This window comes from Theropithecus gelada, chromosome 12 (genome assembly GCF_003255815.1).
Source record: "Theropithecus gelada isolate Dixy chromosome 12, Tgel_1.0, whole genome shotgun sequence".
Lineage (NCBI taxonomy): Eukaryota > Metazoa > Chordata > Mammalia > Primates > Cercopithecidae > Theropithecus > Theropithecus gelada.
The window spans coordinates 85,187,984-85,213,431 of NC_037680.1; the positions used below are offsets into that span (position 1 = coordinate 85,187,984).

The following is a 25,448-nucleotide window of genomic DNA, read 5'->3' on the forward strand; positions in this document are numbered from 1 at the left end:
AGCATTGTGAGTCGGGGGTGGCAGCATCAGCTCCGTGGGATCCTTTGCCCCCCGCCCCCGGGGCTGAGGGACGCGAGGAGGAGCGCGAGCGCAGCCGCGCGGGGCGCACCCGGATCCGCCTGGCGCGGGAGCCGCCCCTTTCCCGCGGCAGGTGGCGCGGGGCTGCGAGTCAAGTGCAGGACTCGGGCCAGTCTCTCCGGAAGACAAGACCAACCTCGAGTCCCGGCGCAGCAGGACGTGGGCTCTGAGAAGCGCGTGGCTCCGGCGACAAGACCCCAAGCACCTCGGCCGGTGGCCCGGACCCGACCACCCCAGCTGCGCATCGTTACTGACCACAAGTTTGCCCAGGCCCAGCCAAGTTGGTGACTTGGAAGCTTCTCCCGGGCTCTGGAGGAGGGTCCCTGCTTTTCTCTACAGCCGTTCCGGGCATGGCCGGATTGGGGGCGTTACTCCACGTCTGGGGTTGGCTGATGCTCGGCAGCTGCCTCCTGGCCAGAGCCCAGGTAAGAGCCAGGGCTCCGCGACACCTGTTTTCGCGGAGCCTCCGGCGGCGATTTGGCTTTAGCAACACGGAGGCCAGGTGCGCGCGAGAGCTCATTCATGTTCACACATCCACACCCGCCCCGGCACGCACCGAGGCGCTCCCGGCAGGTGGTGGCAGGCAATTAGTGGAGCTTCAAAGATCTGCTTTAGTGGAGTGATGTCCTGGGGCATCCTGGCATCCGCAAAGTAAGGGGATATTTCAGAACAGCGGAGTCGTGGATCAGGAGTGTGAGGCTGGGAAGGTGAAGAAACTTTTCTTAAACTCCGTGGTCCCCGTTTAATTAATCAAAACGGCTTTCGTCTGCTGGTAATTTACCATCGCTTTTGAGAATTTAAACTTACAGGATCGATTGTGATCACTATCTGAAAGAATAATTGGCTGTCTGTGATACAGAATCACACACCATTCAAGTTAGGAGACAGAATAAAAATACCAAAATACAGCTCATTTGTTAATGTTAAGAAGCGGTGGCTGTCACTTTCGTACTGCTAATATAATTTAGAGATTTTCTGGGCGATCTTTCACAATGAAGCCTCTTTAATGTGCAAGGCACAATTCAGACGCACTTTTTTTTTTTTTTGAGTCAAATCAAATGCAGGGTTTACAGTCAGCTTTTCAGATGAGCTAGAGAGATGCGTGTTGTGGTGGATGTTATGCAGTTCAAGAGCCCTGTGAATTTAAACTGAATCAAGGTATTTCTCTCCAATTCGGTAGGGGGTGCACCTAGACCATCAAATGAAGGCCCAGTAAAAAATTATTTCACCGTGAGAATGTAAAGCAGTGATTTATGTATTGATACTGTCTAAACTTAATACTATGTTCTCGGCTTTCAGATGACTAGTTTAAATTTCAATTATTCTAAAAGTGCAGTTTTAAAAACCTATTTGTTATAGACATAACCAGAGACATTAAAACTTAAAGGGGATTTCTAGAATATGTGCCATGCTAAAAGTGAGCTTTACTTAACATGACCAAGATGCTTCATGTAGATTTATTTTGTTGATAAATAAATTTTGTTAATAAGCAATTTGTGTGTCATACATTGACTAATAATATTAGCAATGGATACCTGAAAGTAAGGTACACTTAAACCTGAAAAAATTCATCAAGTGACCAGAAGGAATATGAATGCATGGAAAAAAATTTGGTGATAAATTTCCATGACCGTTATCGAACTCTGGTAGTCTCTACTATACTTCCTACATTTCTATCTTGTAAGATATTTGGATAATTTGCTTAAAAATGGCATCTTCTTATACCTAAGAGGCAACTAACCATTTATTTTCTTTAGTGTTCTAGATTACTTTTTATAAGGAAATGGGGAGGTATTATTTAGTACAATACGAAAAAAGGCTTGGTGTGGTGGCTCATGCCTGTAATGCCAGACCTTTGGGAGATGGGAGGATCTCTTGAGTCTGGGAGTTTGAGGCTGCTCTGAGCTATGATCATGCCACTGCACCCCAGCCTGGCAACAAAATGAGCCTGTCTTGAAGGAAGGAAAGAAAGAAAAGGAAGAAAAGAAAAGAAAAGAAAGAAAAAAGAAATCACCATGGGATTGTGGGCAGAATATTTTCTTTTGCTTTCAACAAAACCATTAGGACACTGAATACTTTTTCTATAATTTTAAACCAGGGTTTCCCAACCTTGGCATTATTGACATTTTGGGCTATATATAATAATTCTTTGTTTTGGTGGGGGCGGGGGTGTTGTCTTGTATATTGCAGGGTATTTAGCGCCATCCCTGTCTCTTACATCCAGTAGATGCTAGTAGCACCCCTCCCCCTAACTGAGACAACCAAAAATGTCTCTAGATGTTGCTATACATATTTTGGAAGGCAAAATCACTCCTGGTTGAGAATCATTGCTTTACACGGATTTCCATTTATATCTATAGATTATGAATTGCATGAAATGACAGTTTGTGGTATTACATTTGCCAAATTTTTGACATTTTAAACAAAATCTGGAGGTTAAATTCAAGTGATTTATATCGACAAACTGATACATTTTCTGACCTTCAGTTTCTTCATCTTCAAAAGAGTCATATTGGCCTAAGATTCTTTTAATTCTATAATTCTTGGCCTATTACTTTAGGTTACAGTCATTTTCTACTCTGAAATTCCATTAGTTAACCTGGAGTATAATAGAGACTAAATATATTCTGGGTATTATTTACTTCAAATATCAGTTGCTGATATTATTAGCTTAAGTATGAGAGACAAGGTATTTATGAAAAATGAGCCTGGCTTTATTAATTTTTTTTAAGCGTACCCAGTTAATGATGAATATATTGGTAGCTAACACAGATATTTGAAAAAATAATTATAATATATTGATAGAAAACCAAAGGGAACTCACAGGCAGAATGAACTTGTGTAGAGTAAATATTTAGTATTCAGTAAACATTGGATCATACCATAAAATAGATGATATAGACTAGCGCTCATCAACTGTTTTAAGGGTCTCTGTGGTTTCTGGTTGGTAAAGATATACTTTTGTCTCAATGCACAGTTCAAAACCCATGCATTCATACATCATTACAGAGCCCAGCAATGCATTTTCTATAGTCAGATTATCACATGGTAATGAGGACCACTAGATAAACATGTTCAGTATTTTCTTTTACTGTGTTAGTGGATCCTCCTGGTAACAGACTGTGAGATGGAATTGGGGTGCCAGAGATTTATTAGGGGAGGAGGTAATGCTTGTGAAAGTTGAAAGGGAGAGGGAGAAGGATTGGACAGGGGTAACCTCAGACCAGCAAACGAATCTGACAGTTTTGTCCAACTCAATGGAGAACCCTGGGGGAAAGGTTGCCCATCAGAGGAGTCCCCCGCTGTGAAAAAAGGGCCACGTCTTAGAATTCCTACTATTGACCTTCCAGTATAAAGATTCAGAGCCTACTAGAAAAATCAGAAGTCTCTTTCTGGGTGTGGAAAAATGGTAATCAGTGATGCTACTTGCCAAGTACCAAATACTGTGCTAAGTACTTGATTCTCTCATTTAATTATCACAGTAACTTTATGAGATGGGCACTGTAATTGTTCACATTTTTATAAATGAGAAAATGGGGCTACGAGGTGTTAGATAATATACTCAACTCACACAAGCAGCCATGATTTATACTCTGGCTTTTACCTCTGGGGCCCACCCCTCCTACTGGTACCCTCATTGTGGAGATCAGCTGGGCACGGCTTAGTGACATTTTGTATACACATGTCCTCTGTCCCAGCAATCTCTGTCCCTGAGTCTCTATCCCAAGGAATTTCTCACCCAGGTCTATAATGATTCTCGCAGTAATTCTGTGATGTTAGAGAATTAGGGACAATCTGGGTGTTTGTAATGGGGTATTGTGCAGCAATAAAAAGCAATGGCTTAAATGTGCACAAATCAGCATGGACAAGATTGTAAAAACAGGATAACATGTGACACAGAAAAAATAGGATATATGGTATGATAGCATTTACATACATTAAAATACATGCATATGAACAGTAATATATGTTTTATGAACATATTCAGATAAAAGATTTTGTGTGTGTGTGTGTGTGTCTCACATAAATGCTTGTATATGGGAGGTAGAGAAGTAGGAGTGGGGTATAGAGATAAAAGGGGATAAATCAACAAATCAAGTAGGCCTGCACTCTGCATCTCAATGCATGTGTTAATTGGAAATTGTGGTAATAATAAACAGAACTGTCAAAACTATTACTGGTGGGGTTAAGAATGAGGACGGCTGGGTGCAGTGGCTCATGCCTGTAATCCCAGCACTTTGGGAGGCTGAGGTGGGCAGATTACTTGAGGTCAGGAGTTAGAGACCAGCCTGGCCAATGTGGTGAAACACCATCTCTACTAAAAATACAAAAATTAACTGGGCATGGTGGCTCATGCCTGTAATCCCAGCTACTTGGGAGGGTGAGGTGGGAGGATCGCTTGAACACTGGAGGCAGAGGTTGCAGTGAGCTGAGATCATGCCAAGTCCTAGAATACAGGCAGCTTCTCCAAAGTGGAAACTAGGGACTATCTTTGGCAGAGTCAAATGGAAACTTGACTGTTGATTATCTCTATACTGTGTTTATTGCCACAAACACTATTATAGTTAAAGATAAGAGCGTTGGTTTGTTCTCATTCTTTTCTGTTGACAACCAGGACTGTTTCCATTTGTCTTCTAGTTATAAGGAAGCCTTAAATCCCTGAGGAATGGGCTTCTCGGTGGCTGCATTGATTGTGAGTAGTCTCTTCAGCCCTGGTAGACCAGAGGCAGTGAGATGGAAGGGTCCTAGGTGTGGCTTTTTCTTGCCAATGCACAGAGAGTAGGTTTCACTTTCCCAGAACTTCCTCAATTCTTTGTGACAAAATAAAATATTTTCAACCAGCATTCATGCATCTCACTTATTTTCCTGTCTTGAACTTCAGTTGGTTTTGTCATCTGCTAGAACCCATCTTGTCCTTTCTTTCCCCTCTGTTTTGTTTTTGTCTTTTCTCTGGGTTATTAATTAAGTTTTTAAACAGTCATGTGACTTTAGGTAGTTAATTTCATCTCTTGGTGTCTCCATTGGCTCCACTGTAAAATAGGACTTATTCATAGGATAAGCATTATAGTGACATCTACTCATAGAATGTGAGTCTTGAATTTAAAAATATACAAACAAAAAGCTTTAAGGTGCCTGATAACAAAATATGTGAGCTCTTTCCTCTTCTTTTATTAGAAGATCAGTCAAATTCTTTTTAATGGAACGATTATTAGATTAAGAATATTTCTAAGCATTAGTGGGAACTCCTGAAGGCTTTTAAATGGGGTGTGTATGTGTGTGAGAATTTTGCGAGGCTATTCTCTCTTCCTTTTATTTCTTATGGCTTCTCCTTCAGAACGCACATTTTTCTGATAACAATTGGACATTTTCTTCATAACACTGATAGCTGTTATAATATTACATTTATTAATATAAGTACTTGATTAATATCTACCTTCTTCATTGCTTTTGCTCAAAATTTGTTTCCTTCTTGCTGATGGATATTACCACTTTACTTTTCCCAGTTGTTATTATCTCCCAGGATGGCACAGCTGTGCTGCATGACAGATGTATTGCCTAGAGGGAGTGACACTAGTTAGAAATGAATAGAACATTGACCATTGTTGCTATTATGTGTAGATATATAATTTGGCCTTCAGCCTGATTTTCTGTAATCTCAGATCCTCGTTGCCGATTGCTGGCAGGAAACGATCTTCTTGATGATTTCTCATGTCCAAAACAGGTCAACACTATTTCTAGAGTGGTAATCATTGGCTGATTTCATTTCCTCATGAAATGAACTCCATCACTGAGTAGAGCTGCCATAGAATAGCCTTGAAAGGCAGAGGTAGTGCTGTGTAAGGACACTGTACTGGGAGATAGGATACCTGGCTATAGTCCATGTTTTACTGTAAATTAGCTGGGTGGCCACAGATAAGTGGCAAAATTCTGGGTCTCATTTTGTCATATGTCCAGAGAATAAGGCTTCGAGTTCCATCATACCAGAGATTCAGATTTTTTCAGGTTATCAACAGTGGTAGCTTTAAAAGTAATGTTTTTGCTATATACATATAACAGGGGTCAAAAGCAAAAACTACCCACATTTCTATTTTGTCTTTGTCTATGTGCCTGTTCAATTAATATATACTTTCAATTATGTCATAATGGAAATTTTATATATATTTTCACTTGACATTATACAATCCACTTTTTTCCATTTTCCTATGACTATTTTCCTGCCTTCTGTACTCATTCTCTTTCTCTCTCACTACAGGCCCATCTCCTCTCCATCCCACTCAGATAATACTGTACATCTTCCCCTCTTTCTCCATAATTTTTTTGCTCATATAAAATATAAACACAGATGTAGTTATTTCATCCTTATTTGTTTAAAAAGTGACCACCACACACACACACACACACACACACACACACACAGAGAATGTTTATAAACAATGTAGAAGACTGGCAATATGAACTCATTAAATTATATTACAAATGACAGAGAGCCACCACTTGAATCTTGAGAGAGTGGTCCTCCTTTCATCTTGGAGTGTTGTTATCATAGTATGTTCTCCCCATGTGATGCCACTCTAGCAATTTCAGACACAGCTACATAGAAGTCATGATTACAGAAACTCCAAGAGCCAGCCTTAGCAGAGACAGCATTTGACACTATCAAGTGTCACTGATGTACAGAAGGAAAAATTAGACTTTAAGGAATGCAAGTATAAAAAAGATTCAGTGCTCAGGAACTATAAAGTTAGTTACTTGAAAATGGAATTTGAGCTCTGTTATGATTTCAGTAGTGCAAGAGCTATACTTAATTATTCCTGCATTAACCATTATTTTTATATTTTTCAATATTTTTAACATATGGAATATAAGATATTGACTAAATGGAACATGTATTATTTTTACATTCTTGAAGTTTTCTATGTGTTGCTGAAAACCATTTGTTTATCTGTATTACCTAATTAGCCACCTTGAACAATGTCACAACTAAAAGCTGTAAGTGTTGAAGAAGGAAGAAAGAAACACAAAAAGTGGCTCAACAGTCAAAGACAGGTTTATTTTGGAGAATAAACCTGGGAGGGGCTTCTGGCCAGTTTTGGTCAGGAGCATGCTCTCTTACAGACTAAAAGTATTTAAGGGTTCAGGGTGGGAGAGCTTATCATAGACTTGGACTGCTTCTGTGCCTCTTTGTCTTGCTTATTTGGGAGGGATAGTTTTTGTGTTTGTTCCCATACATCTTCCTCCACCTGCAGGCATATCCCCCAAGTCTGCTTTTAGCTTCCCCATCTTAGTACACCTAATGGGAAAGGAATATGCTGATTAGGGTCCACTGTTTTACTGGGGCTCATTGTATGAGTGTGAAGCTTGGTGGTTACTCAAGAGACTTTCCCCCTCCTTCTGTGCCCAAGCTGTCTTATCTTTGTTTTACTGTCGGCTCTTTCTGGTTACTTGTTGTTAGAAGAGAAGTGATTTCCTTGAAATGTGTGAGGTTAGAAAGGGAGCTAGAACTTAAAATGGTGGTATTTGTCCAAGATGACGGTGCTCCTGCTCTGTCAAAAGCAACTAAAAGTGGAGGTAACATTCACTCCATAGCCCATTTTCTTAATATGTATGGTGACAATAGTAGTTAGTGATATTTTTTTATTTAGTCTTGTCCATGTATAGATATAATATATCCTACATGGTTACATTCCTCATAGTATTCCCCCAAGTTCAGTAAAAGCAATAATCCATGCACTATTTCTTTTTCTGATTATCTTTTGAGTCCTTTGTCAGCTAATGAGGATAGTGAATTGTTTTTCAGTTTTTTTCTATTGGAATATCTATTAGAATAGAAAATTTTGGGTTGATTTATCCTCAGTTCTCAAACTTTATTCCAAAATTTTTATTCACTAGAACAAAAATGGGCAAACTATGGTCTGTTATCCAAATTCATTCCATCATCTGTTTTTCTATGCCTCATGAGCTAAGAATGATTTTCACATTTTTAAGTCATTGAATAAAAATCAGAAGAAGGACCGAGGTTAACAGTAAGAGTGAAGTCATGTTGATAGCTTGCACTATTGATAGGTGAGTGGCACTTTACTTCTGTGGTCTTCCTTTTCAAAATATATTGGCCCAGTTCCATAATGAGAAAACCATAGAAAAAACCCAACTGTGGGACATCATACAAAATTTCTGATTAGTGTTCCTCAAAACTGTTAAGATAATTAAAAATGAGGAAAGCCTGAAAAACTATCACAACCAAGAAGAACCTAAGGAGATATGACAAGTAAACATGATGTGGTGTCTTGATGAGACCCCAGAACAGACGAAGGATGTTAGGTAAAAACTAAGAAAATCTGAATAAAGTACCAACTTAGTGAATAACAATATATCAATATTGATTTATTAATTATGACAAATATACCTACTAAGATTTTAATAAGGGGAAACTGAGTGTTTATGGGAACTCTGTACTATCATATAACTAAATTTTTTCTGTAAATCTAAAACTATTCTAAGATTTAAAACATTTAAAAGGGGATTTTATTGTATTTTAAAAGGATAATATTTTGTAGATGTGAAGATTAAATAAAATTAAAATTTCAGTGTTAATAAAATTTTATTTGAACACAGCCACATTAATTCACTTACTTATTGTCTATGGCGATTTTATGCTACATAGCAGAGTTGAGTAGTTTAGACAGAGCACCGCTTCACATGGCTGTTTGGTGCATTCTGAATTGCAGTGACTCAGTCATAACTTGACACATTTTAAGTGCTACATGTATTGCTGTACATTTTCACTTTACTTTTTTCACTACCAGGGAGAACCCATCATGTCAATATAAGAAGAGAAAAATGGACTAAATATTCTGCTTCTAAAGGCACAGTGTACGTGGATTTTTTTTGCTATCAAATGAAATGGAAAAGCATCGTGTTTATTACTCAGTGACACCACAGCTGTGCTAATAGAATACAGTATATGTTGACATTCCCAGATTAAGCAATCATTACAATATTCCCAGCTGATAGCACAGCATTCAGTCAGAAAAAATTAGAACATTTAAGATGAGATATCTCATCACATAACTTCTTTTAAAAAATGAGGCTGCAATAAAAGTAAAGTTCAAAGTAAGGTTGTCATTTGTTAGCTAAGCAAGGAAAGCCATTTACCAATGGTGAACTAATAAATGGGTTAAATCATATTTGATTATAGCAGGCATGAAATGTGTCTAGAAAAAATAACTAGTTTAAAACTACTTACCTTTTGAAAAGAATGGAGTTGAGGATGTTGTAGCAACACCAATAATCAATTAAAAAACAAAGCAAATGATTTTAAGGGATTTTCCTTGGCTCTTGATGAGTTAACAAATGTTACTGATATTAATCAGTTGTTTATTTGAGGAGTCAGTGCTGAGTTTGGTTTACTGAAGTGTTTGCCTTGAAAAATAGTCTGCGTGGGAGAACATTTTCAAAGAATTTGAGAAAATGACTAATTTAGTTCAACCTGAAATGGAGTGTTAAAGACGTGTTAAAAATGATGGTGTTAAACCTTTGTGTGGAAGACCAATCCAAAGCTCATGAAAATATAAAGCATTTAAAATCAATGGTTATTTATTGTATGATTTATCTGGAAGTGCTTTGTAGGAAATATTTGAATCTATCATGTGTTATTGAACCAATAATGCCAATGGCCAACTTTGTTCACCCTTACGAACTTAATTATCATCAGTTCTTTAAATTTTGGCAGAAATAGAAGCCACATACTTTGACTTGCCCTACTATGGCTTAGCCATGATAAAGCTTACTATGATTTTTCTGAGCTCAGGGTTAAAATGTTGAAATTAGGTGAACTACTTTTTCAAGCTATCTGCTGTTCTGTATGTGATGGTTGATACAGAGGGTCAACTTGATTGGATTGAAGGATACAAAGTATTGATCCTGTGTGTGTCTGTAAGGCTGTTGCCCAAGGAGATTAACATTTGAGTCAGTGGGCTGGGAAAAGCAGACCCACCCTTAAGCTGGGCAGTCACAATTTAATCAGCTGCGAGCGTGGTTAGAATATAAACAGGCAGAAAAAATGTGAAAAGAGAGACTGGCCTAGCCTCCCAGTCTACATCTTTCTCGCTTGCTGGATACTTCCTGCCCTTGAACACTGGACTCCAAGTTCTTCAGCTTTGGAACTCAGACTGGCTTTCCTTGATCTTCAGCCTGCAGATGGCCTATTGTGGAATCTCGTGATTGGTGAGTTAATACTTAATAAACTCCCCTTTATATATATATATCTATTCCATTAGTTCTGTCCCTCTAGAGAACCCTGACTAATGCAATGTACCTCTCAATGAAGACTGGAAAAGAAAGAAGGGATGAAGAAAAAAATAGCTTAGTTTTAGGTCTAACAAGAGTCTCTTGATCTTTGGTACTTTTTTTTTTTTTTTTTTTTTTTTTTTTTTACAAGGGGTTTATAATTCAGTAGTGATGGATGAATCTCATATTAGTTTCAGGAAATTTGTTAAAGTTGCCAAAATGTCCTTCCTAGATTTCATTATTTATCTCTTGAAATGCATTAAGGATCCATTTTACATACATTGTAAAATTAGTCTTTTTTGCTATAATCCTGGAAGCCGAGTAACTAGGCATGTGTATAAAGAAAGAAGAGAGAGAAAATTCCTGTGCCAAAATTTGTAACTGGGGTATAGCTAGATGTTTTTTCTCTTGGAGGCAATCTAGTTCATTTGCAAGAAATGGTGTTGAAAAGACATGGATTTATTTATTTGAAAAATTCCAGGTTTGTTTGTTACAATAAAGCTGGTCATGAAAACACAAGTACTTGTTAAGAGAGAAGTACTGTTCAAAGACGGGAATCTTTTTTTTGGTTGTTTTTGAGATGGAGTCTTTCCCTCTCGCCCAGGCTGGAGTCCAGTGGCACAATCTTGGCTCACTGCAACCTCCGCCTCCTGGGTTAAAGTGATTCTCCTGCCTCAGCCTCCCGAGTAGCTGGGATTACAGGCATGTGCCACCATGCCCAGCTACAAAGGTGGGAATCTATGGTCTAATAGGAGGCGAACATCATTAGAATAAGCTGGATAAAATAAGAGAAGCTAAATAGAAAATCCAGGAGTAACTGTGCAAGTCAGCCATATCTTGAGGGGAGTAAGAAAGGCAAAATATCACAGAAGTAGATCAGTCTTGCTTATCATTGCAAAACATGAAAAATCAATTTTAACTTTATGTTAAAATACAAATACCTTATGAGCAATTTTGGCTTCATTCTGTTGATTCTGTTATTTGCAGATGTTAGCAATACTTTTATAAGAAAGTCACTAGAATTCACTAGAAACTATTAAAACTAAAAAAAGTTCAGTAATGTCACCAAGAATGACATTAAAAATAGGAAATAAAATAGCTTCCTTATGTGTAAAAAAACTACCACTTAGCATAATAAGAATATCCTATTAGTAATAGCGATCAAAAATAAAATAACTAGAAATGAATGGAAGAATTATGCTGAACCTGTATGACAAAAAGAAAGCTTTACTAAAGCTTAAAAAGATAAACATTAAATAAATGAGGAAATATATCATATATTTATCAAAGGAGGATAAAGGGAATGTCTCATATTTTCAGGAACCTATACAAGTTGTGAGGGACTACCTAATGCATGATTTCTTTTGCACTCAATTTTCTTTTTGCTAATGAAGTAGTCTTAATATATTTGACCTTACTTTAGCTCAAATACTATATTGCACTTAATTTATAATTAACTTAAAATTTAGTTGGTGTTTTTCATGGTTATAGTCATGAAACTAAACAATTCCTGAAAAACTTTAGCAGATGAATTTTAAAAATCTGTGTTTTGGGAGAATTATAGATTCACATGCAATGTAAGAAATAATACAGATATTATTCTATACAGTATACCTTTCATATACTTTGTCTCAATGGTAACATCTTTCGTTACTATAGTACAATATTACAATCAGGAAATTGACATTGATATAATCCCTCTGTCTTATGCAGATTCCATTGGTTTTATACATACTTGTGTGTGTGCACGTGTATTTGGTTTATGCAGTTTTATCACATGTAGAGTTGCATGTGATCACCACCACAGTGAAGATATAGAATAGTTCCAGCACAGGAATCCTTTCATAGCCACAACCACTTACTTCTCCCTTCCCCGCAACACCTGGCAACTGCTAATCTGTTCTTTGTCTCTGTAATCATTATATGACTCTTAAAAATTTAACCGTGCTTTGTTTCTAAGTAGTAATTGGAGCTCTACAAATATCTGTAATAAATTCACATGTAGTTAAAATATAAGAGAAAAGGATGAGCAATAGCTTTGAAGGATGACAGCTCAATGTGATCGCATTCTTAATGTTTTCATTTAACTATGTGTGAGCCACACCACAGATAGGTACATGGTTTTCTTAAATCATTTTCAATTTACTTCTTGCATGAACAGGGTCATGGAAATTTTTAGAATTTGTAGTCAAATGTGCAAAATCAACTGATCTTCAGATTTAGTTTGAATTAGAGTTTCATATTGTGTGTGTGTGTGTATCTGTGTGAGTATGCATGCTTCCTTGTGTGTGTTTGTGTAATGTATTTATGCTATGTATCTTACCTGTTTTTCTTTTTTATGTTGACTTAAAAAAGGACAAAAATAGTTTCATGGTTCATAATTTAAAGATAGATGATTCAGTAATATATTTCTGAAAACTATACTGTTTATTATAACAGATTCCCTTATTTTAAAGCAATATTACAGACAATACATTCTAAATAATTAAAAACATGTTTTCATTGTTAAACCTCCTTTAGAACATAAAAGCTTCGGAATCACACTCGTGAGAGTGACATTGGTGTTTAAGAAAAGGAAAATAAAATAATTATAAGTTCATATGAACTTTTTTGAGGTTTGTGGGAAAACATGGAGTAGAGAGTTCATAAAACTGATTTGTTACTTGGCCCATTCATACTGGAGTATATGAGAAACCCTGAATTCCAAGCAAAATTCCTTCTTATAGACCAGCTCAGTTTTCTCTCAGGCTATGGAAAGTAGAATGGCTAGCTGTGTTAGAGTTCTTCAGGGATCAGAACCCCCATGGGATATATATACAAATAGATTTACTGTGAGGAAGTGATTTACACAATATGGAGACTGAGAAGTACTAGGATTTGCTGTTGTAGCTGGACCAGCTGCAGACAAAACTCAGACACCAAGTTAAAGAAGGAAGGGATTTATTCGGCCGGGGGTATTGGCAAGACTCCTGTCTCAAGAGCGGAGCCCCCCTAGTAAGCAATTCCTGTCCCGTTTAAGAACTCACAACTCTAAGGGGGTACACGTGAGAGGGTCGTTATTGATTGAGCAAGCAGGGCGTACATGACTGGGGGCTGCATGCACTGGTAATTATTTCGGTACAAAACAGGATAGGGATTTTCACATTGCCTTTCAATACAAAGTCTGTAATCTATAGATAACATAGCCGATTAGGTCAGAGATTGATCTTTAACTACCAGGCCCAGGGCATGGCGCCAGGCTGTCTGCTTGTGGATTTCATTTCTGCCTTTTAGTTTTTACTTCTTCTTTCTATGGAGGCAGAAATTGGGCATAAGACAATATGAGGGGTGGTCTCCTCCCTTACTGTAAGCAAGCTGAAGATCCAGGAAAGCTAGTGGTATAATTCAGTCCAAGTCTGAACGTCGGAGAACCAGGGGAGCTGGTGGACTAAATCTCACTTTGAGGGCTAGAGAAGATGAGGTGAAATGTTGCCAGGAAGGGGAAAAAAGGGTGCAAATTCCTTCTTCCTCTGCCTTTTGTTCAATTGAAACCTTCAACAAATTAGATGAGGCCTAGTTACACTGCGGGAGGACAATCTGCTTTGCTGAGTCTACTGATTTAAATGTTAATCTTGAATGAAAACAGACACACAGACACACCAGAAACAAATGTAATCTGGGCACCCATGGCCCACCCAAGTTGCTACATGAAATTAACCAACACACTAGCCTAGAAAGGAATTCATTTTTAAAAAACATATCCTTTTAAGCCTTTCCAAATTCAAGTAAAACTTAATATATAAATGTTATAATAACTTTCCAAGAGAACACTATATTCGTTAAGTAGACTTCACTTTAGGAAAGAGATATTTTTGTAAAATTATAAAATAATCATATCTAAAATATTTTTATATACCTTTTATTATTATTATTATTATACTTTAAATTCTAGGGTACATGTGCACAGCGTGCAGGTTTGTTGGATATGTATACATGTGCCATGTTGGTGTGCTGCACCCATTAACTCGTCATTTACATTAGGTATATCTCCTAATGCTATCCCTCCCAGCCCCCCCACCCCCACAATAGACCCCGGTGTGTGATGTTCCCCTTCCTGTGTCCAAGTGATCTCATTGTTCAATTCCCACCTATGAGTGAGAACATGTGGTGTTTGGTTTTCTGTTCTTGCAATAGTTTGCTGAGAATGATGGTTTCCAGCTGCATCCATGTCCCTACATGGTTACATCTGCAGAGGTTTCTGTTGGTTTTTGTTTAGCTATGCCCTGTCCCCAGAGGTGGAGTCTACAGAGGCAGGCAGGCCTCCTTGAGCTGTGGTGGGCTCCACCCAATTTGAGCTTTCTGGGGACTTTGTTTACCTACTTAAGCCTCAGCAATGGCGGGTGCCCCTCCCCCAGCCTCACTGCCACCTTGCAGTTAGATCTCTGACTGCTGTGGTAGCAATGAGGGAGGCTGCGTGGGCATGGGACCCTCCGGGCCAGGTGTGGGATATAATCTCCTGGTGTGCCGTTTGCTAAGACTTTGGTTAAGTGCAGTATTAGGGTGGGAGTTACCTGATTTTCCAGGTGTTGTGTGTCTCAGTTTCCCTTGGCTAGGAAAAGGAATTCCCTTCCCTCTTGCACTTCCCAGGTGAGGCGATGCCTCGCCCTGCTTCAGCTCTTGCTGGTCGGGCTGCACCCGCTGACCAGCACTGACTGTCCGACATGCCCCAGTGAGATGAACCCAGTACCTCAGTTGAAAATGCAGAAATCACCCGTCTTCTATGTCGCTCACACTGGGAGCTGGAGGCTGAAGCTGTTCCTATTCAGCCATCTTGGGTGCCCCCCCATATCTTTTTTTATGATCACCTTGTGGTAGATTCTCATTTACTAGAATGAGGTAATATTTTGTAGTTTTTTTAAGTTAGAGAAGAATGCCTCGAAGAATGCTTCTTTTCTTAAAAAATGATTTTTTTGGTGATAGTTGTAAATTCACATGCAGTTGGAAGAACTAATGAGAAAGAACATGTGTATCCTTTACCCAGTTTCCCCCCTTATCACTTGTAAGATGATAACCTCTTATAAAACTACAAGAAAATATCACAACCAAGATAATAACATTGATAACAGTCAGGATACAGAACATTTTCTTCCCAGAAAGATCCCTTCTGATGTTCTTTATAGCCAAACCCCTTCCTTTGCACTTGCCACTCCTCAACTCCTGGCAACCACTATCTCTTTTCATTTCTATAGTTTAATTTGTGTATTCTTCCTTTTTTTCTTGGTTGACTTTCTAGAAGCTTGTCAATATTATTGGTAATTTTAAATCGCCAGCTCTTTGTTTTACTGATAGTCTGTATTGTTTTTCTGTTTCAATTTCATTGATTTCTCCTCTTTATGATGTCCTTCTTTCTACTTGCTTTGGTTTTATTTTCTTCTTTTTCTAGGTTCTCGAGGTGGGAGATTATATTATCGATGCAAAACTTTTCTTCTTTTCTAATGGGTGAATTTAGTGCTATGCATTTCTCTTAGCACTGCCTTAGATCTGTACCACAAATTTTGATATGTTATTTTTGTGTTTTCATTCAGTTCAATGTACTTTTGATTTCCCTTGAGACTTTCTTTTTGACCCATGGATTATTTAGAAGTGTGTTTAGTTTCTAAGTGTTTGGAGAGTTTTATTATCTTTCTGTTATTGATTTCCAGTTTGATTCCATTGTGGTCTGAGAACATTGTGGTCTGAGAACTCTGTATGCTTGCAATTCTTTAAAAATTGTTGAGATTTGTTTTATGATTCAGGATATGGTCTACTTTGGTATTTGTTCTATATGTATTTGGAAAGAAAGTGTATTCTCCATTGCTGGGTGAAGTGTTCAGTAAATGTCTATTAGATCCTGTTGGTTGATGGCATTATATCCTTGGTTGACTTCTATATCCTTGCTGATTTTCTGTCTAGTTGTTCTATCAATTGTTGAGTAAGGGGGTTGCAGCTTCCAATTGTAATTGTGGATTTGTTTAACTCTTCTTTCATTTCTATCAGTTTTTGCTTCAAATATTTTGCAGCTCTGTTTTTTTGATGCAAACACATTTTGGAAGCCATGTTTTCTTGATGGAGAGACCCTTGTATTATTACATAATGTCCCTCTTTTAGTCTCTGGTAATTTTGTTTGCTCTACTTTATCTGGTACTAATATAATTGGGGAAGTGGGATTATCACCTTATTACTACTCGTGGAAGTAGACGTTTTGGTTCCCCTGTCAGCTATCACTGACACCTATGGTGGGCTGCTCCATGGTCCTGAAGGGTGGGGGTATGAGTTCTGCTTCTCATGTGGCCTCCCCTGACACCACAATGGGAGTAGCCTTGTTACTGCTAGGCTGACTCTCCACTAGGTCTTCTCTGACTCCCCTCCAGCTGAGAAGTAGAGGGACACTGTTACTGTCAGGAGGGGTGGAAGTCCAGGCTCCTCATATGCAGGTTGTGGAGAAAAGGTGGGGTGTCCAGAAACCTTTGGTAAAGCACAGTATTAGGGTGGGAGTTACTCTTGTTACGGGCCAGTGAGAGGGAATGCTTTAGTTCTTTACTTTGCTCTTAAACCATTCTGGGAGGTTGTAGGGGTCCCTTGTTTTGGGTTGAGTTTGTCAGACAGTGTGACAGGCAAGTGTTGTTGTATAAGTGGTTAGCTGTCCTTGTGTTGCTAGCTGTCCTTGTGTAAGATATCCATGTAGTAAACTGTGGTTTGGAAAAATTTCTTGCGATAGTTCCCGTTATCCAGCAAATCATGTGTGAGAGCCCTGCCTTCATGGTTCTGCCCTGCTCTACTTGCCAAGGCTTGACACAAGTTACTCTAGTTTGGATCTTACAACTTCCACATTTTTCTGAAAGCATCACTGATCAACTCTTCTGTGGGTTGGTTTTAATTGTCCCTTGGTGCTGAGATACACCTGTCCTGGATTGTTGGTCTAGTCTCACATTGGGAAGAAGTAATTGGCGACTAGGAGTCAGTATCATAACACTTTCAGTCACATTTGAGCAACAAGCCTGACCTGGAGAAAGTGACTCTCAGGCTAAATCTTCCCAGAGTCCACTGTTAAGTTCAATTTTGTTGGTTCCTTAAGTATTGGTTATCATTTGAAGCACTGGGCCAGCATTATTCTATTAGATGTGTTGTTTCTATAGAATTGGATCATGACACAGATAGGTCCAAAGTTTAAAGGAAATAATACAAAGTAAAACCAACAGGAGCATAACGAATTTATTTTGTACAATGGTTTTGAACCAAAAGGCCAAGCCTGAGGGCAACAAACTAAGCAAATCAAAAGACCACAGGGAAATTGGGTGAGACCTGTTGTAGCCATTGAGATCAACTGACTAAATAAAAATTTCTAAAACTCTAATGAAAAAACTAATGGGTTCATGAAACTGCAAATCAAGATCAAGCAGAACAAAATAATTACATAAGATTGAATAATTCATAAAATTATAATTTTTATGACTTTTTAAGGAGAGTACATCAGTGTGGAGGCAATGATTCATGACCTGAAAATCACATGTAATGAGATGGAATAAAAAGCTGAATCCTTGAGATATTGAGGTAGGAGGTGGGGCTCAGAGACTGGACCAAATTGAGGACTAGCTAAAAGAGGAACAGGGTGGAAGTGGCTTTCCATAAGACACATCCTCCAGTGTTTCATGCCAGTTTACCATTGCCATGGCAGCACTGAAAGTTACCACCCCTTTCCACAGCAATGACTCAATGACCCGGAAGTTACCACCCTTTTTAAAAGAAATTGCTATATAATCTACCTCTTAATTTGCATATAAGTGGGTATAAATATGACTACAGAGCTGCCTCTGAGCTGCTACTCTGGGCAGACTGCCTAGCCCTGCTCTGCAAGGAACAGTACTGCTGTTGCTGCTGTGCACTGTCACTTCAACAAAAGTTGCTGTCAAACACCACCAGCTTGTCTTTGAATTCTTCCCTGGGCAGAGCCAAGAACCCTCCCAGTCTAAGCCCCAGTTGTGGGCTGCAGCTTTTTCTGTGGTGTTTTTCCAGGCTGTCTTTTTCTTCCTCAGCTAGACAGCAGGCTTCTCTTGAGACTTTAAATTTTTTTTTTGCCTGTGCCTATTGGTGTTCCAGAGTTTCCAGCTTCTTTTACTCCAAGTTGGGGATGTAGAAGGCAGAAAGAAAACCCAGGGAATTTACCACTATGTTGTTTTCCAGGATCTGTAGCCTGCTCTGCATCATCTCTCTGCCTTTTAGAATATTGTTATATTCATTTTATATATAAAGTGTAGGGCTTTTGTTTATATTTACTGAGAGGAATTGGGGAAAGCACATCAGCTCCATCATGCTGGAAGTGGAAGTTCCAGAATCCCTCTTAAATTAATCTAACTTATGGATTTATGGTTACTTAAAAATTGAATAAATGTGAATATTGGGTTAATTATGAAGATTTTCATATCTTAACATTAAAATTGGCATCTGTATTTACAACGTTAGGGGCTTTTAATAAAGTACAAATTACCAAATTACGGCTTCTCTTACCTATCAAATATGTGACAGATTGGAATTTACCATTTTATTTCAAATCATAAATGATCACTTGTCCAGGAAAAATTACTAACATCTATTTTTCTAAATGTAACATTTTGTTTTGGGTACAATTGTTGCTTTTGGAGAAACAGACATTGAAAATGTAAACTGCTCTTCTGTTTGAAGTACACTATCATTTTAATGTCATTCTATGTTAAAGAACACTTGTGTCTATAACGAAGGAATAAAAGAAAGCAGTATAAAAAACAAATACTTATTTGCTTTTACTGGAAATGACTGATTTGGTTTGGCTGTGTCTCCAACCAAAATCTCATCCTGAATTGTAATCCCATAATCCCCACATATCAAGGGTGGGAGCAGGGGAGGTCATCAGATCATGGGGGTGGTTTCCCCCATGCTGTTCTGATAGTGAGTCTCATGAGATCTGATGGTTTTGTAAGCGTCTGGCATTTCCTCTGCTTGCACTCACTTCATCCTGCTGTCCAGTGAAGAAGGTGCCTCCTTCTCCTTTGCCTTCCACCTTGATTGTAAGTTTTTTGAGGCTTCCCCAGCAATCTGGAACTGTGAGTCAATCAAATCTCTTTCCTTACCCAGTCTTGGGTATTTCTTCATAGCAGTGTGAGAATGGACTAATACAATGACTACAGATCAATTTAACAGATCATGATTTAGCACATTCTGATCATACTTGCTCCTGGCTAAACTGACCAGATGTTTTAGAACAAAATATCTTTAGAAGCTATAGTTTATAAGACGCACAGGATCCTGAAAAGGTTATCCCAATAAAAAGGCAGCATGTGCACAGAAACAAATAAAAAAGAATATTTTCAAATAAAAATGGTACAAGGGGTGATTTGAAATATTCACCTTTGATAATTGAAGTTAAATTTCTCTGAATCAAATGTACGGTTCTGAAATTTGGTCACAATTTACACAGTGTTTTCTAGGATCGAAGTAAAAGGAAGTAACGGTTTAACTGAAAAAACAGCCACGAAAAAAACAAAACAAAACAAAAAACTTCAGTGGTGCCTGACTGTTTCTAGAGGACGAATGGGAAGGAGTCAATTTTTCCTGCCGTGCCCACTCAGAGACTCATCTGTTTCCAGTTCATTCTTTCTTTTTGATATGTGAGATTTTAGGCTCACTTTCAGTGTATCTACTTATAACTCAGAATCTGTGTTGTATTATATTGATAGATAAACTCTGGTATATATTTCAATCCCCCAAATTAGTTTTTACTTATGCTCTCATTTTCTAAAAAAATCATTAGAATAAGTTTGGGCATTGAGCTATGAATATAATCCAGAAATCTCCAAAACTATGTATCTGACTATTCACTGAGCGTCTGTTTATGCTATAAATATCTTAGAAAATAATACCCAGCTACGCATCTCCCAAACTGTGAAACAAATTAATGTTTGTTGTTTTAAATCACAACAATGTTTTGGGATGTTTTGTTACACAGCTATAGGTGATAAATACAGATTGTTTCCTCTTTAAGGTTCTGTTCCTCTGGAACCAACCACTCTTGGTACTAAAAAAATTATATCATGTTAGATGGAAGTATAATATTGCAGGAAATTAGTTTTTTCTTTGTATATTATTTTTATTTTTAGTAGTATATTATCTCTAATGTAATTATTTTTTTTTAGTATTTTTTCTTAGTATAATAGCTCTATTTTATTTTTTCCTTAGTCTATTATCTCTAATATAGTTGCCTAACTATATTAAAATTTTCTCACTTCTTCTGGTATGAGATTTTTTTAAAAGGCTAATCAGGTAAAAGTGAAATTATTCTAAAATCTTACACATTGATGGATTTTCAATTTTGATTTCAAATAGCTTGATATCAAAACTCATTTTCAATTAGATTAGAAGGTGAAATAATGAAAACTTGTATCCTGACTTGGAAAAACATGATGAAAATGTTTGTATTTTGTTCCTTTCTACAGCTGGATTCTGATGGCACCATTACTATAGAGGAGCAGATTGTCCTTGTGCTGAAAGCGAAAGTACAATGTGAACTCAACATCACAGCTCAACTCCAGGAGGGAGGTAAAGATGCCAAGAAAATTTGCTACCCTTGTGCCTCCTATTCGTTCTCATAAAGATTGCACATTTCCTTCCTTCTTTAGTGTTAGGGAGATCCTTATCAGTCAATCCACATTTCCACGTGGAGGAGTGTACAGCAGAATAACAACACTCTTTTCATCTCTACCCTACATGCTTTTCCTTCCCTGTGGAAAAAGTGACTTGCCTGATAGTGGGTTTGAGAATAGCAATTGGGCATGTGCACATCAATCTGTCCCTTAGCCCTTTCTTCAGGGTTTGTCTGCCTGTAGAGACCATGCATACTGATTTGCCCTTGAACATGCAGTAAGCTTGGAGGAGTAGGCTCTGTCCCTGTGGACATTGCCTCTATTATAAAATATGAAGTTCAAAATCTACTTCATACTTCTCTAAATGCCAACAAATAATTGTGATTGATTTCTCAATTGTTTATGATCAGAGAATGTGGTCTGCATGACACTGAGTTTTAAAAATGTGTTGGGACGGCCAGGCGCGATGTGTCACTCCTGTAATCCCATCACTTCCGGAGGCCGAGGTGGGCAGATCACCTGAGGTTGGGAGCGCCAGACCAGCCTGGTCAATAATGGTGAAACCCCGTCTCTACTAAAAATGCAAAAATTAGCTGGGCATGGTGGCGCATGCCTGTAATCCCAGCTACTCGGGAGGCTGAGGCAGGAGAATCGCTTGAACCCAGGAGGCGGAGGTTGCGGTGAGCCGAGATGTTGCCACTGCACTCCAGCCTGGGCGACAGAGCGAAATTCTGTCTCAAAAAAAAAAAGAGAAGAAAGTGTTGTCAGTTTTGATAACGTTCCATGTGGTCTTCAAAGGTATGTATGTCCTCTAGTGCCTAAGTACAATGTTTCGTAGTGTCCACTAGATTAAGCTTGTTAGTTTTGTGGTTCATATATTCTGCATCCATAATTATTTTTAAAATGTGCTTGACCTATTATTTTCTGAAATAATATATCTTAAAATATGCTACTGTGATGATGAATATTTCAACTTTTCATTGAAAAATTCGCTGGATATTTTTACTTCATATATTTTGAAAATATGAGGTTATTTAAGTTTAGAAATATTAGATTTCCTGGTGAATTAAACCTTTTGTAGATATGCAGTAGCCCTCTTTATCTCTAGGATACTTTTCCTTCATATTTAAAAAATATGTACAATTTAAAATTACTATATTTTAAAAAATTTAACAACACTAGTTTCCTTCTTTCTTGGTTAGTATCTGCCTTGTATATATTTTCCAATCCTTTAAAAATGTTTCAATTGTGACAAAATATATATAGCATTAAATTTATCATTAAAATTTTTTTCATTGTACTACTCAGTAGTGTTAAGTATATTCGCATTGTTGTGCAATCAGTCTCCAGAAATTTTCCATCTAAATTGACACTCTGTACCCATTAAATAACAACTCATATTTCCTAATTCTTTTATTAAACTTTTCTGTATATTTACATTTCAGGAGTATCTTTTACAAACAGGACACACATAGAGTTTTTCTTGTTATCTATTCTGATAATCTTTGTCTATTAACTGAAAAATTTAGCTCAATCACTTTAATTGTAGTTACTAATATGCAGTATTTGAGTTTAATTCTAAGATCTTATTTGGGCTTTCTATTTCACCAGCTCTTCCTCTGCCCTTCCACTTCCCCAGTTCCAAGTCTCTCTTGGATTGAGTGAGACCTTTTACTCATTTTATTCCATCCCCTGCCACCTGCAACTAGTATGGAAGATATGTATTATATTTAATGCTTTTAGTGGTTATCCTAGAAATTTTTCACATATTTAATTTCAGAAAGTTTAAAGTTTATCATTCACTTCCTTTTTTCAAATAATGTATACAGTTTGAGATACTTTGCTTCCAAACTATATGCTTTTTAGCTCTGCCTTAATTTTGTCTTATAATTTTTCTTCTTTGAATAAAATATCCTTTATTTATTTATTTTTGAATCTTTATGTTAGAATATGTTTACAGTGATCTCAGTTTTTGTCTGTTGGAAAATGTCTTTATTTCAATGTCAACCTTGAAAGATACTTTTTCTGGACATATGATCCTTGGTTAAAAATTATTTGCTTTTAAGATACTTTTTTTTTTTTTCTTGCTTCCATTGTTATTACTGACAAATCAATTCTCAGCCTTTGTTGGTGATTAGCTTTTTCTGTCTGGCTCTTTTTAAGAAATCTTTAACATTGATATTCTGCAGTTTCACTCTGTTTCTAGGTATAGATTCACTGGATTTCCTGAATCTGAGTATCTGTATCTTTATTCAGTGATGGGAATATTTTAGTTATTTTGCCTCTAAAATTTTGCTCTCCTTTATTTTTTCTTTTATCTCCCTCTGGAACTTTAAGAAGACGAATATAGGACCTCCTCATACTACCCTTTGTGTGTCAATGTCTTATGTATTTTCCTTTTCTTTGTTTCTTTACTGCTGTTTTAGTAATTTCTTCAAATATATTTTCCAGTTTGCCAGCTCTTTGTTCAGCTTTGTCTAACAACCATTCAATCCATCCATTAATAAATTTTGATTATATTTTTATTTTCTGAAGTCTTCATATTCAATTTTGATAGTCTCTTGCTCCTTCAATATTCTTTCAAATCTCTTCTTTTTTTCCCTAGACAGCTTTATATGCTGCATATGATAATTGTAATATCTATAGACTTTGCTGATCAATGCTGACTACCACACATGGTAGCTTGTTTCCTTGTGTGTCTAATGATTTGTGATGAGTAACTCATGAGGTTCTTGTTTAAAGTGCATTTCTTTAGAGAAAATTTGTGTTTGCACCTGCAAGGTGCCTAGATGAATTATTGACCTAAGTCCATTTTAAACTAAATTTAGATCACACATGAATATGGGCTTGTGGTTAGAAATGTATAGAGAAGAATTCCCCCTGCCCCCACTGTTTTCTATTCCAACTCCAAATGTAGCCAAGAATGACACAAACCAATCTCTTTCTGAAGGATGGTTTTATTTCTTGTCCACCCACTTAGTGGGAGAAGTGTCATCTTTTGAGGATACTGACTTTCTAGAGGGGTCTCCTGTTCAATTTCTTCACCCCATCAGGCCTCAGGCTCTTCTTTTGTTACCTGAACACCACCAAAACTCTAAGTAAACAGGTTAGTAGAAGCCTCTAAAGTAAACCCCAAATGTAGAGCTTGCTGCTCCTATATTTCTGGCCTACAATCTATTCCTTTACTTTATAGGCAGTTAAGCCATATTTAAAGAAAGAAGGCTTTTGCATTAATATAGCCTTTGTAGATATCTTGTACTAAAAGGAAGCTTTCTGAATGACTAGTCTAGTAGTGTCTGAAAAGGGAATCACTCATGCAACTTCTAAAGAATGCTGATCCTAATATCTTAGATATGGAAATCTAACAAGGAGATACATCGTCATGAAAAAATTTGAAAGCATTATTATCTATGATGGCTGAGTAAGCTGTTTTCTATGAAATCTTATAAACTGTTGAGCTAGAAGATATTTCAGAGATCACCTAGGCCAACATTGTCATCGTCAGTGTCCCTTTAACAGTTCAACAAATATTATTATATGCCCAGAGTGTTTTACTTCTGTTGTAAGCTCTGAAAAGTATGAATAAGATTCTGTCTTTTCTCTGTGGGGTTAATGGTTTAATAGGGAAGGCAGGCATCTTTCAGAATGGTGTATAATTTTAGGAACTAAGGTATTTTAACAACTGTAGAACCACTGAAGATGAATCTTAATCAAGGAAGGCTTCCTGGAAGAATAATGATCTCATCTTAAAAGTAAAGAAGTAGTTAAAAGTAAAGAAGATGTGATGAGGGGAATGTAAGACTGTATTAGTCAAAGTTCTCCAGAGGTACAGAACTAATAGGATATTCATATATATGAAAGGGAGTTTATTAGAAAGAATTGGCTCACATGATCACAGGGCGAATTCCCATGATAGGCCGTCTGCAAGCTGGGGAAGAAAGAAGACAATAGTGGCTCAATTAAGTTCAAGAGCCTCAAAAACAGGGAAGCCTTCAGCCCATGTCCAAAGACCTGAGAGCCCCCAGCAAACCACTGATGTAAGTCCAAGAGTCCAAAAGCCTAAGAACCTGGAGTCTGATGTCCAAGGACAGGAGAAATGGATGGAAGCATCTAGCACAGGGGAAAGATGAAAACTCAGCAAGCCAGCTTATCCCACCTTCTTTCCCCTGCTTTGTTCTAGCCAACCGAGGGTGCCCACCTTCATTAAGGGTGGGTCTTCCTCTCCCAGTCCACTAACTGAAATGTGAGTCTCCTCTGGCAACACCCTCACAGACACAACCGGAAACAATACTTTACCACCTATCTAGGCATCTTTCAATCCAATCAAGTCGACCCTAATATTAGCCATCACAAAGACATTTCAAAAGAGGAAATAGGATGGGCCAAGATAAGCAAGTGTGCATCAGTCACACACCATATGAATTATACAAAAAAGAATAAATTAACTGGTTG

At 37.6% G+C, this 25,448-nt stretch overlaps 1 protein-coding gene across 2 annotated transcripts in view; it reads left to right on the forward strand.

The window, feature by feature from the left end:
• The window catches only part of PTH2R (parathyroid hormone 2 receptor), a 128,028-nt gene that overhangs the window by 42,728 nt on the left and 59,852 nt on the right, over positions 1-25,448 (forward strand). Inside the window, exons 1-2 of one of the 2 annotated variants that reach the window (XM_025404917.1) lie at positions 216-503; positions 20,850-20,952. In XM_025404917.1, the coding sequence (XP_025260702.1) occupies positions 429-503; positions 20,850-20,952 (178 nt within the window). In that variant the 5' untranslated portion in view covers positions 216-428. Of the gene's footprint in view, positions 1-215; positions 504-20,849; positions 20,953-25,448 lie in introns of those variants that run through there. The other variant, XM_025404918.1, reaches the window with a different exon arrangement.